Raw genomic sequence first — 12,811 nt, 5'->3', positions numbered from 1 at the left:
GGAGGTGGAGGGTCATGTGTGTGTGTGTGTGTGTGTGTGTGTGTGTGTGTGTGTGTGTGTGTGTGTATACTAAAATATAAAACAAAACATATCCCTCTTTTCGTGGTTGGGTTAAGTCCAATGGTTATATCGTTCGCTTGTTGCGCTGAAGGCCCGGGTTCGATTCCCGACATTGGTGCAATGCGTTAGGCCCATTCTGATGGTTACCTATGTGATATTGCTGAAACATTGTTAAAAGCGGCACGAGCCATACTAATTCACCCATAGTAACGGAGGTCACGGGGTCGTGAGTGATTCATGGTATATATACGTACTAGGGCTGGGACGGGTAACTCGGGTACTCGGGCCGGGTGGGTACTGAGCAGGACCCGGGTACATACAGGACTACCCGGACCTGTGGTTAGTCACGTGCTATATTGTTTAATGACAACACTTATCTCAAACTCTGTGGTCACACTACAAGTCACTAATGTTCGCATTTCTTTGTGAGTGTGCACGCATTCCTTCTGACTTCTATATGTTTGAAAAAAAAGTATAACACTTCACGCAGTTAACATCAGTGCATATGCTTGACCAGATCGTTTTATAAGTGTATCAAAATACATATTGCCAGTGTAGCGGCAATAAAATTTCCGAGTCCCGTGATGGGATTCGAACCACGGACCTTCTGAACCGAGGTCGGACGCCTTGTCCACATGACCAAAGAGGTTAACCCCGTCAGCAAGCTGACAAGGTAAGGATGTCATCTGTGGGATGACTCCACGCCCTGCTACACCAGGACTACGGTCAAAACTTTTTCCAATCGGACAGTTTGTGCCTATCTCCTGAGACCTATAACGGGTATCCGGGTGGGGTCGGGTAATATCAGGGCGGGTACCCGGGCAGTAAATTTTGACTCGTCCAAGCCCTAATACGTACTAACACAATAAATAAACTACTCTTAGTGAAAATGACATGGAAAACAAAACCCCGAATGTGATGATCAATATAATATACTCACTTTAGAGGCAACACAATGGGAATTCGGAAGTCAGAATGGCCTCAAGGGCGTGAATGTGCTTAATATGGTTTCCCAGTCGAATATGCTGTGATCACAAGTAAATAACACCAGCCTTATATTGTTACCTGTTAGTGTTGCTTGTCATCGTGAGGTGAACTTGGGTTTAACGTCGCGTCCAAGATTATCGCACTTATACCACGTGTGTTTGTGTGGCTGCTTGTACTAGTCCGGGCTGATGCCGATTTATAGTGCTAGCTCTCTGAGATACCATTCCGCTATCGGTTGTCTTGACTGTGTTGATTGTCATCGTACCTCGACAGTGTATATTGTCAGCGTGTCTCGACAGCTTTGACCGTAAGTGTACCTCGAGAGGGACGATTATCATCGTACCTCGACAGTGTTCATTGTCATCGTACCTCGACAGTCTTTATTGTCAGCGTACCTCGACAGTGTTTATTGTCAGCGTATCTTGACAGGGTTGATTGTCCTCGAAACTTGAGGTTGAGTATTAGGATACCCCGACAAGGTTGATTATCAGGCATCTCGACAGGGTTGATTGTCGTCGTACCTCGACAGGGTTGATTGTCGTCGTACCTCGACAGGGTTGATTGTCGTCGTACCTCGACAGGGTTGATTGTCATCGTACCTCGACAGGGTTGATTGTCGTCGTACCTCGACAGGGTTGATTGTCGTCGTACCTCAACAGGGTTGGTTGTCATCGTACTTCGACAGGGTTGATTATCATCGTACCTCGACAGGGTTGATTGTCGTCGTACCTCGACAGGGTTGATTGTCGTCGTACCTCGACAGGGTTGATTGTCGTCGTACCTCGACAGGGTTAATTGTCATCGTACCTCGAAAGGGTTGATTGTCATCGTTACTCGGGGCTACTTAGTATCGTACCTTGAGGTTGATTGTTATGGCACCTCGCCAGGGAAAATGGCCACACGCGCTGATGAACACATGTGTTTTTTTCACCCATGAGTGACAACGAAACATACCCTCCAAATGGTTGTCATTTTAAGGGGTGAGTGTGGCGTCTCTCATCAATCAGACATGTCCTCAATTGGTTTACGGAATTTGTCGACCCCTAAAATGGAAAGTGGAAAACAAAAATTCGAAATGCAGTATGTTTTGGTTATCCCATTTAGGGGCAGACTTGCGCGCTCATCACAAACAAAGCTGTGCCATGCATTAACTATTTACATATTATATTTTCTTTCCTCGCCAGGCTCATTTCTGCTTTTTCACACATTTATTATCCATATCTTCATCTATAACAGCTGTTTATTGTTGTCACCTCAAATCAGCCTGACTCGTGCACACAGTGAGATTAGTCGGTTAACCGCATATGACAGAGCGAGTAACGTTAACAGTACACACACTTCCCTTCCCGGGTTGTCACAAGACTTTAGTTACAGCGTTGTCTCAACAGAAAAGAAAAAACAACACAATTTCTTTTTTAAACATCCTTTCGCTGTTATTATTAAACACAAATCATCCAGTGAATGACGAATAGGCCCGTGTGTGTGTGTGTGTGTGTGTGTGTGTGTGTGTGTGTGTGTGTGTGTGTGTGTGTGTGTGTGTGTGAGAGAGAGGTCATCGATGCCCCTTTCAGAATCTTCACGAGAGACAAGTACAAAATCAAGACTAAAAGGCATGATTTTCAAAATTTAAACATGTGTATATAACATAATATGGATTCTAAATTCGTCTTCTCTCCCAGCAAATACACAAATATGTTCGAGGATGTTGAAGGGGGTGAGTAAACATTCTCCTTGTGAAAATATGTTGACAAACAATACAAAAATAGAAATTAAAACAAATTGGTGGGAACACCCTACCCCTACCCCAAACCCCCACCCCCGGGCTCCAATGGGCTTGATGAATGCCGAAGCAGAATGTTCCTTGTCAATATAGTAAAGAGCCTTGATATATAAAAAATTTTTTTAGATGTACACTAAACTACGGTTATAACAAATTCAAAGGGACCACTAATTTTAGTTCGTTATAACCGTAGTTCGTAAAAAGCATATTTTAAGCATATGCACAGCAAATGCCTGGGGCCAAAAATAAGTTCGTTACATCCGCCAGTTCGTTATGAGCATGTTCGTTATAAACGTAGTTTCCTGTATGTTAATGTTATAAACGTTATCTATCACAATTTAATATACTCCGTGGTACAAATTACAGTGAGACACGTTGACCAATTTGGGTCCCCCAATATACAAACGATAACCACAGTAACATGGCTATTTAAGGTATATACACTAATTACTATTGCGTGTCAAATTTGAATAATCAGACGTTAATAAAACCTATGTCATTTTCTCAAATTGGGAATTTTACCAGTATTACATACTGCAGTGTAATCAATACGTTTGCATTACTGTTCATAGTTTATCGAGCGTTTCGAGTGTACGTTACTTTCGTATGCTGTCGGACTACCATCGACAGTTGACAGCATTAAACAGAAGTAGTTACTAGGGAAGTAGTGTTCGGACATTCCAAACCCAATTGTCTGCCCAATCCCCTGTGCTATAACAAACCCTCTGTGACGTCAGCTACGGACATATTGGATATATTAGTAGTATTCACCACTTCAACTCAGGTGCTATTGCTTCCATTTCGCGTCCACGGAATTATTGTCTATTCAAGATGGGGCCATCGTTCGGGCCGTTGGTGATAACCGTCCTCGTTGGACTGATACAGGTACGTTAACGCTCGCAGATACAGGTATTAACATGGCGAACGCTACAATTTGACAGTCGGGGTGAGCTTGGGTATGGTCTGTTTCACCTTGCCGTGTAAACTCCCCGCAAGGATCGTCATTGTCGATCGAGACCTGAATTTTGCATGGCGAATAGCTAAATGCAGTGCCTTTCGCCGGCACCACGAGCTTTGGGCCATTGTATTTAAGTTGATAATGTGTTTTGTTTATTAAACGAAGTCTAGACTGAAATCATTTCAGAATACCCAGTCAGCAGCCATGATAATGTGTTGCAGTCGAATATCAAATTCCATCTTCTGTGTTACCTGTATCGAAGATTCAGTGGATGAATTAACATAATGAATCATTACAATTCAACTGAATCGTCTAACTGAATCACGATATGGACCTGGTGACCCTACCAACAGCAAGATGTACCCCTGTCCCGCATTTAGTACAGTGTCTCTTCGAAAGGACATTCACATGGAAAATGTCCCACATAAAGAATTTGGGTCAAGATGTATGGTGTCTGACAAGTTTTTTGAACAGGTGACATATTTGCCTTTTAAAAGAAATACCATCCGTCGAGACCTTTTCCCCAAGACCCCAAATGGCCGAAACAACAGAGGATAGTCGCTCTTTGTCAGTTTTATGAATGTCACTGTCTTCTAGCACCCCTCCTCACAGGTATTCATTGGCCCTTCCTATAAGATGTTTTGCCTTAAAAGTGCCTATCGTACATCACCTATTTCACTTTAAAAAAAATATATATTTAATATAATGGATAATATGTTTCATATCATTTATATAATTAGCTATTTTGTAGGTATGGGTTCTCACAAAGTACAGACGTTTTATTGTGTACATTGTTGTTATAAGAAATAGTGTTTGTTAATGGTTCGTCATCAGCGGAGTTATGTAGCTATAGGATTGGTCATGCATTATTTAGTTAAGTTGACAATAAACTGTAAGAAAATCAATACAACTGTTAGTCACCGAGAGTGAGTAATATGTTTTCGTATTAACATAATACTGTAAGTGTTGTACAGACTGGAGTGAGACGAGCACATAATATGACACTGTAACAGTTAATTAGATGTTAATGATTATTCTATCTTACCGAATAGGTTGATTAGACACATCTGATGTATTGTATAGATAAGCGATGCACACCAGGCTTGTTATCTGTCCATCTAGATTCAAGACGATAGATAGGGAATCAGTTGTCATTGTTTTCGCTACAGTAGCATGCGGCTTTTACAGTTTCATCATCTTGAATTATCCAAGGAAATGAAAGTAATGTCTATTTATAGCAAGTGGATGATGAATAGTTTTTCCTAACCAATGAAGAGCCTTATGGGGAAATATTTGGAGATAATGCTGTCTCTGTTTTTAGAACAAGAAACAAATCTGTCTTTCCTGTTTTGGCCCATCCCAAAATGGGGCAGGTAGTAGCCTTCGAAATTCATGCTTGTCTGTTGGCTGACAATTAATAATCCTGTGATAAGTCATTTAGAAGGAAGCAGGTCTAGCTGCACACTTTCAGGACTCGTGAAATAAGGTTGTCCTCAAGACTAGCCTTTACAAAAATGATTTTTTTTTAAGTCTGAGGTAGGTCATGTTTTTCTTTTTTTCTCAATTTTTTTTCCTTTGGAAAAACTCTAATTTGCAGCATGTCCTAAAAAGTCTGCTTTCAGATGATAATGAGGTGAGGTCCAAGGTTATTGCACTTATATAGTAATGGCATGCATGTGTTGTGTGTGGCTGCTTGTACTAGTCCGGACTGATGCTGATTTATAGTGCTAGCCCATTGAGATACCATGCCGCAGTTTAACATGAATACCCCACTCAGACACAGTATACTGACTCCGAGCCGACCAGTCCTTATTTTAGCCCCTTTATACCGAATGCCAGACAGGGTAACAACAAGTACCATCTTTTAATATATTTTGGTATGATGCGGTTGGGGATCAAACCCACGAACCTTCAGCTCTCAGGGCGGACGCTCTACCACTAGACCACAGAGACCACGGAGACGGTCCTCAGGTGATAATGACTATGTACTAGTGAAGCATGACAAATGTGGCATAATTAAAATACAGATGATACCAATTTGTGGATAACATGAGAAAAGCAATAAAAAAGGTTTGGGGTCAGGTTCTGCAGGTAGGGTTATTTGGGAAACTGGAAATACACAAAAATATTTCCTTGACCATGTTGACACAACAATTCAACACAGTACGTTGTACTCAAAACTATGACTGAAGTAAAATACACTCTCAGACTTGAGTTTCCTACCGAATAAACATTTTGATACAGGTCATGTCTGGCTTGTGATTCCTGTTAAGAATATATGTTCCAGGTGGTCAGACTCTTGTTATTGTGGGTTGGATGCTCATGTCAATCACTAAAACTCTGGTCCAGACTTGATTATGTACAGAATCGCTGCGTAAGATCTTGAAGTTTCAGCAATAATAACCCTTCGGTTTCACCTGGATGGTAAACGTTTATCTTCCTCCCGCATAAGTTCGGCGCAATGTGATGTGATACAAAACCTTTCAACATGTTCAAAGAGACGTTAAATCCATGTTTTCCAAGTACATTGTTTGGGAACTGCTGTCATCACTGATTTTCAGTGATCCATTCTTGTAATTTTTACTCCTTTTTTGCCCAATGAAACCTGTTTCAGCAGATAATCAAGCGTGATGAATCTCTGGTGAGGCTGTTCATGTCGGTACTCATTCAGAATCTGTTCATGCAGCTGCTGCCGATCATGTTTGTGTTTATCAACCCTTACCGGTTTATAAACAAGTTATGTCACACTCCTTGATAAAAGATACAGCAAATTGTTGCTATATTGTAAAGCTATTTTTAGTACTTGTTATGAATGAAAGTACTTGTTACGAATATTTTATCAAAATTGACTGAAGGACTTCTGTATTCTAAGATAGTCCGTGGGCAATGGCAACTGATGTTTTTACTCGTCTGGCAATCTCGTGTAATGAGTTGGGCAAGTCAGACATTGATTTTCCGCGCCCCTGTTGTGTATACAGAGGTGGTGTCTGAATTAGTAAACCTGTAAAGATCCGGGTTAGAATTGATCTTCAGCAACTACAGTCCGTTTGACTCCAAATTAAAAATTGCAAAATAACTCGAAATCCAGAAAGGTGTATGAAACATCAATACGGTACTTGACCATGAATACCCTGTACCCAACAAAATCTGAATTTTGTTTTTTTTAAGACCCATGACGGATGAAGTTCTTTAAGAAACTGTCATGTAATTTTGTATAGAAATGTGTACATGACACGTAGGGGGACAAATCGTGGAAGGAACAGCGCAAGCACGGTCTGCACGTGCTACACAGTGACCATGTTCATTCAATGACAAGATGCGCGACTCAGCAGATGTTAAACAGTTGATGTTGATTGAATGTGTATGATTTCTTTAGAAGTGAAGCAGAAAGAGCAACGCCTTTTTATGCAATTAATAAATTCTTGAAACGAGCTTCATAAGCTTTTGGTATGTACAAACCGTGGAAATGCAAAGCAGCATAAAACTCAATCACTCGTTAATGTGAAACTCTGGTTGCCATTCTAATATTAAAATGATCTAACAGTTTATTGCTGAACCTTTTAACTTGACTTTGAAATCATTCCTATATGTTCCATATCTTGTAATATAACAGTCTTGGGCCTAAATACATCTCTAAACGACCATGTCTTCAGCAACCAAAGGCGACTGTGCTTGTCGTAAGAGGCGACTAACGGGATCGGGTGGTAAGGCTCGCTGACTTGGTTAATGCATGTCATCATATCCCATTTGCGTAGATCGATGCTCTTAATGTCAATCACTGGATTGTCTGGTCCAGCCTCGATTATTTACAGACCGCCGTCATACAGCTGGAATGTTGCTGAGCGCGGCGTTAATCAACAAACAACCAAAGAAAACATCTTTGAACAGAACAAACCCAGAGAACAAATTGCCTTAAACATGCTTAACCATTTCAGAAACTTGCCTTTGCTATCCACATGCTAGCCAGTGTTTGTAATTGTAGTTTAGCGAACGGGGCATAATTTCACAGTGAGCGATCTTCACTGCATGGCTCTGTATCACCAGCCTGTCAATCTGACTGGATTACAATGGCAGTAAAGGTTAGGCTGCATAATGTAGTGTGTGGGTTTAATGACCCCTTCACTTATAACTGCAGTTGTCAGGTGCTGGGATGGAGACAACAATAACCTACCTGTCTGTTAGGGCTGGGAAGAGTCCAAATTTACTATCCGGGCACCCAGCCCCCAATAGCCCGACCCCCAATAACCCGACCCCCCAATAACCCGACCCCCAATAACCCGACCCCCAATAACCAGACCCAACCCGGGTACCCACTGTAGGTCTCAGGAGACGTCTCATAATGTCCGATTGGGAACATTTTTAGCATAGCCCTGGCAAAAGGTATTTAGATACATGCATTAAACACTGAACCCACTGAAGGTATGAAGAGTTGGGAACATGATGTCTGAGAATTGTTTTACCGCAGCCCTGGCAAAAACTGTTTAGATACATGTATCTAATGATCAGATCACGTGTACACGGGAGTTGACTGAAGCTTCAACTTTACTCAAACATATAGTCAAAGGAATGTGTGCATCGTCAGAAAGAACATTAGGGACTTGTGTAGACACTGAACTATAGTGAGTTTTTGTCATTAAACAGTATATCATGTGACTTACCAGGGGTCCGGGTAGTCCTGTGGGTTCCTGGGTCCAAGTCAGGACCCACCTGACCCGAGTACCCGAATACCTGAGTTACCCATCCAAGCCCTACTGTCTGTAAACTAGACAGGTACAGGTTGCCTGAGCTCGTCTACGGAGCCACAGATCTCTGTGCAGGGTTGTGTCCATTTGGTGTGATAGTGGGTTCGAATCCTGGATCACCCTGATTATAACTCTATCTCTGTCAGCACCATGGCCATAGGTTTTATGAAAGTTTTCTCAGAAACTACGGAAGTTAGCTTATCTAAGAGATACTTATCAAATCTGAGTTCCAGAATTGGTGTTATATATTATTTTTTTGCAGGGGAGGAGCCTTTTCTGTGTATTAATTTCATATTTAATCATTGACTCTGCTGACATTTAGCGATAACTACAGCTCTGATATACCATACATGTGCACTTACACCCTTTAGACATAGCACTGATATACCATACTTAATGTGCACTTACACCCAGTAAATACAGCTCTGATATACCATACTTAATGTGCACTTACACCCAGTAAATACAGCTCTGATATACCATACTTGTACACTTACACCCAGTAAATACAGCTCTTATAGACCATACTTGTACACTTACACTCAGTAAATACAGCTCTGATATACCATACTTGTACACTTACACCCAGTAAATACAGCACTGATATACCATACTTGTACACTTACACCCAGTAAATACAGCACTGATATACCATACTTGTGCACTGATATACCACTCTAACATGGAATGGTGTAATTCCTCGCTTAGTTATTCCGGACAATGAGACCATTGTAGCGTTCCAGTGGCCCTTGTGTAGAATTACCATAATGTGCTCCCACTGGTGCAGTGAAGGCTGAAGGTGAACATGGTGAAGGAGGAGTGTGTTGTGCTGTAACAGGCCGCATTCATTGTCCAAGGATTTAAGTGTAATTCCCGCCGGTGTCACGATTGATTTGGCTGTAATTACTGTTCATTTTGTTATATTGCATACAGGATATTGTGGTTGGACACATATGTTCCTGCCATACATATTTTTGTTCAAAGGGTTCAGAGGCAGGAGCCTATGATTGTGGGTTCGAATCCCGGTTCACCCACATTTTGATTCTTCATTTGTTAGCACCATATCCATCCTTGTTGGTTTCACCGAATCACTTCGGGCTTTTCTCCCATATTTATTTATGTGACAGGGAGTGATATGACTGGAATACTGTTCAAAGGAGCATGACACCCCACCCATAAACACAGCCACACTCCCACACCCTCTCGCTCACTCACTCACTCACTCACTCCTTCACTCCCAGCTTCGCTCTCTCACTCGCTCACTCACTCACTCACTCGTTCGTCATCTGTAGATCTAGCTCATGGTAATGTATTGTTAAATCATACTACATTCATTAGTCAGTTAATCAATAAAATCAATAAGGAATACGTTGATCCCTTGAATTGAGATAAGACCTAACATCTTCAGTGAACCTAGCTGAGGCCCGTGTCACACATTGACACCATCATCTGTTGCATCAAGATCAATGATTACACTGTTGTGCATGCATAACATCTCCCGGGGGCAAGGGAGTTAACTGGCTGTATGACTGCTTTTTATCTCGGGCTGGGACGATATGCCAACTGTGTGATCCGATACGTGTCACGATACCTTGTTCACGATCCAATACGTATCACGATAGTTGGAAGTGCTCTTATCTGTGGTTTGTAAGCCATATTTTTCATAGACAGGATAGTCAAAATACCTGGCACACTGATGATTTACAGCTGGCAGTGTCAAGTATAACCCAATGGATGAAAATCTTTACTTTTAAACTGCTAATTTTCACTACTAATTAGTGTTTGGTGTAACAGCCATTAAAGTAAGCATTTAACGTATGAATCGATAATTTGTACTTAGTGTGTGACTAAGATGGATACATGTATCGGGAAGTAAAATATTGCAATCCCCGATGTATTGGTGGATCGTCCCACCACTAGTATTATCTAGCCTCAGCGAAATGATATTCACACAAGTTTGCAGATGGATCACACTTACATTCCAAAGGAAACAATGAAACATCTTTAAGAGTGCCCAGTGACACACTCGGTATGCATTTCTCTTCCCTGCATTACTTGAGCCAATGGAGTAAGGATTTACCTTGGAGCTTTCCATTGGTTTGTCCTGTGGACTCCCATGTCGTGAGTTTGAATCCCGGTTCACCCCGATTATGTTTCTAGGTTTGTCAGCACCATACTTGTGGGTTTCACCGAAGTGGTAAATGTCTGAGACCTGCATCACTTTGGGCTTTCCTCCCACATTAAGCTGACCCGCCGTGATATAACTGGAATACTCAGTTAAAAGCGGCGTTAAACCCAACTCACTCACTCACTCCATGTAATTTTGGGGTCCCATGCAGGGAGGACTGTCCAGATGGTGGTGGGTCGATACCTCGCCAAATTATAACGAAAGATGTTAAAAGATGGTACCTGTTGTTACCCTGCCTGTTTCCGTGGATACTCCACTCAGACATAGAAAACTGACTTTGAGTCGACCGGTCCTTGTTTTGTCTAGGAAACTGGCATGTTATAATCTCAGTGGGCTAGTACTACAAAACAGGCACCTGTCAGGACAAGTACAAGCTTCCGCACAAACACGTGCATGTACATCACTAAGTGCAATAAGCTTGGAACAGGACAATAAAATCCTCACTTCACTTCTGGCAGGTAGTAAAAATTTATTAATATCTACAGAAAACTGAATAATATGTGAGTATGTACACAGTGGCTGAACAACTGTGAAGATCCAGGGAAGATCCAGGGAAGAATAGGTCTTCAGCAACCCATGCTTGCCATAAGAGGCGACTATGCTTGCCATAAGAGGTGACTGTGCTTGTCCTAAGAGGCGACTAACAGGATTGGTTGATGCATGTCATCATATACCAATTGTATGAATTGATGCTTATGATGTCAATCACTGGATTGTCTGGTCCAGACTCAATTATATACAGAGCGTCTTCATATAGCTGTAATATTGCTGAGTGTAGCGTTAAACAACAAACAAACAGTGGCTGAAAAATTACAATATAATATTCAAGATAAGCTAACTATTGTAACTTCTTTCCTTCAACTTGGCCATTTCGCCATCGTGCTGATATAACTTTGTTCCACCAGCTCTCAGGCATCTGAAGCACTTACGCACCACACAGAGAAAGATAATATCATAATTGAAGCATTATCAATCTGCAAATTTGACATTTCCGGGCTAGGAAGGAGTACAGTTTCTGAGTAAATTGCTATGGCCTTTCCACTGACATGTTCAGTTTGTTCATTGTCAATTTGGTGCTCGCCCAGGACATATATCAACATCTGAGAAAATAGCTTTGTAATTACAACTGGGATAGGAACATTTGTTAACGTACGTTTATGCCAAGTATTTGATATCTTGAGTCTGGCAAACAAGCTCTATTTCATGATGGCTGTCTGATTTGATTGCTAGTCCTGTTATTGAGTGTTTGATTTGTGTTGAGGTATAACAGGTCTTTCCAGCTTGTGATGTGTCTTCATTCTGATTTTCTTGAGGTGGGGTTTGCTTTGCTTGTTGGGAGTTCATGATTTGTTGTATTAGCAATTCAGGTGTCCTCAGTTGAAGGTGCAGAGGTGTTTCCCTTGATGTTATTAAAGGCGCAGAGTTACCCCCCTTGATGTGACTGAATGCGCAGAGTTACCCCCTTAATGCGATTAAAGGTGCAGAGTTACCCCCCTTGATGTGATTGAAGGTGCAGAATTACCCCCCTTGATGTGATAGGTGCAGAGTTACCCCCCTTGATGTGATTGAAGGTGTAGTTACCTCCCTTGATGTGATTGAAGGCGCAGAGTTACCCCCCTTGATGTGATTGAAGGTGCAGAATTACCTCCCTTGATGTGATAGTCGCAGAGTTACCCCCCTTGATGTGATTGGAGATGCAGAGTTACCTCCCTTGATGTGATTGGACGTCTGCATGCCATGTGTGCATAATAGGTTGACAGTATGTCATGCTTGTGGAGTAAACTGGGAATCAGATGGTTACACTGGCTGAACTGACTTACACCTGTGCAGAAAAGGTCGACAGTACCTCATACTTGTTGTAGTAGTGTAGTCCACTGATGGGGAGATCAAGCGGCTAAAGTGCCTGACGATGCACATTTGTTTCCAGGGAGACATGGATCAGTGCTCATGCTGCATGACAAGGTGTTGATGTTTTCACTCAGTTGCTCTGGTGCTGCTTGAAACCATTGTTATCCCAGTCATGATATTCACATAATTATGTTGAAAGCAGCGTAATTCCCTACCTTGTTATGAAACCAGATCCAATTAATTAGGCT

General features: G+C 41.7%; 1 protein-coding gene across 1 annotated transcript in view; it reads left to right on the top strand.

The window, feature by feature from the left end:
* The first annotated feature begins 3,552 nt into the window (after window positions 1-3,552).
* The window catches only part of LOC139477160 (amyloid-beta precursor-like protein), a 53,768-nt gene continuing 44,509 nt past the window's right edge, over window positions 3,553-12,811 (top strand). Inside the window, exon 1 of the mRNA XM_071259711.1 lies at window positions 3,553-3,712. Within this exon, the coding sequence (XP_071115812.1) occupies window positions 3,659-3,712 (54 nt within the window). The 5' untranslated portion in view covers window positions 3,553-3,658. The remainder of the gene's footprint in view (window positions 3,713-12,811) is intronic.

This window comes from Haliotis cracherodii, unplaced genomic scaffold (assembly GCF_022045235.1).
Source record: "Haliotis cracherodii isolate W230 unplaced genomic scaffold, xgHalCrac1.p SCAF_31, whole genome shotgun sequence".
NCBI lineage: Eukaryota > Metazoa > Mollusca > Gastropoda > Lepetellida > Haliotidae > Haliotis > Haliotis cracherodii.
Note: the sequence above shows the minus strand (reverse complement) of the source record. Positions and strands in the feature narration are given on the sequence as shown.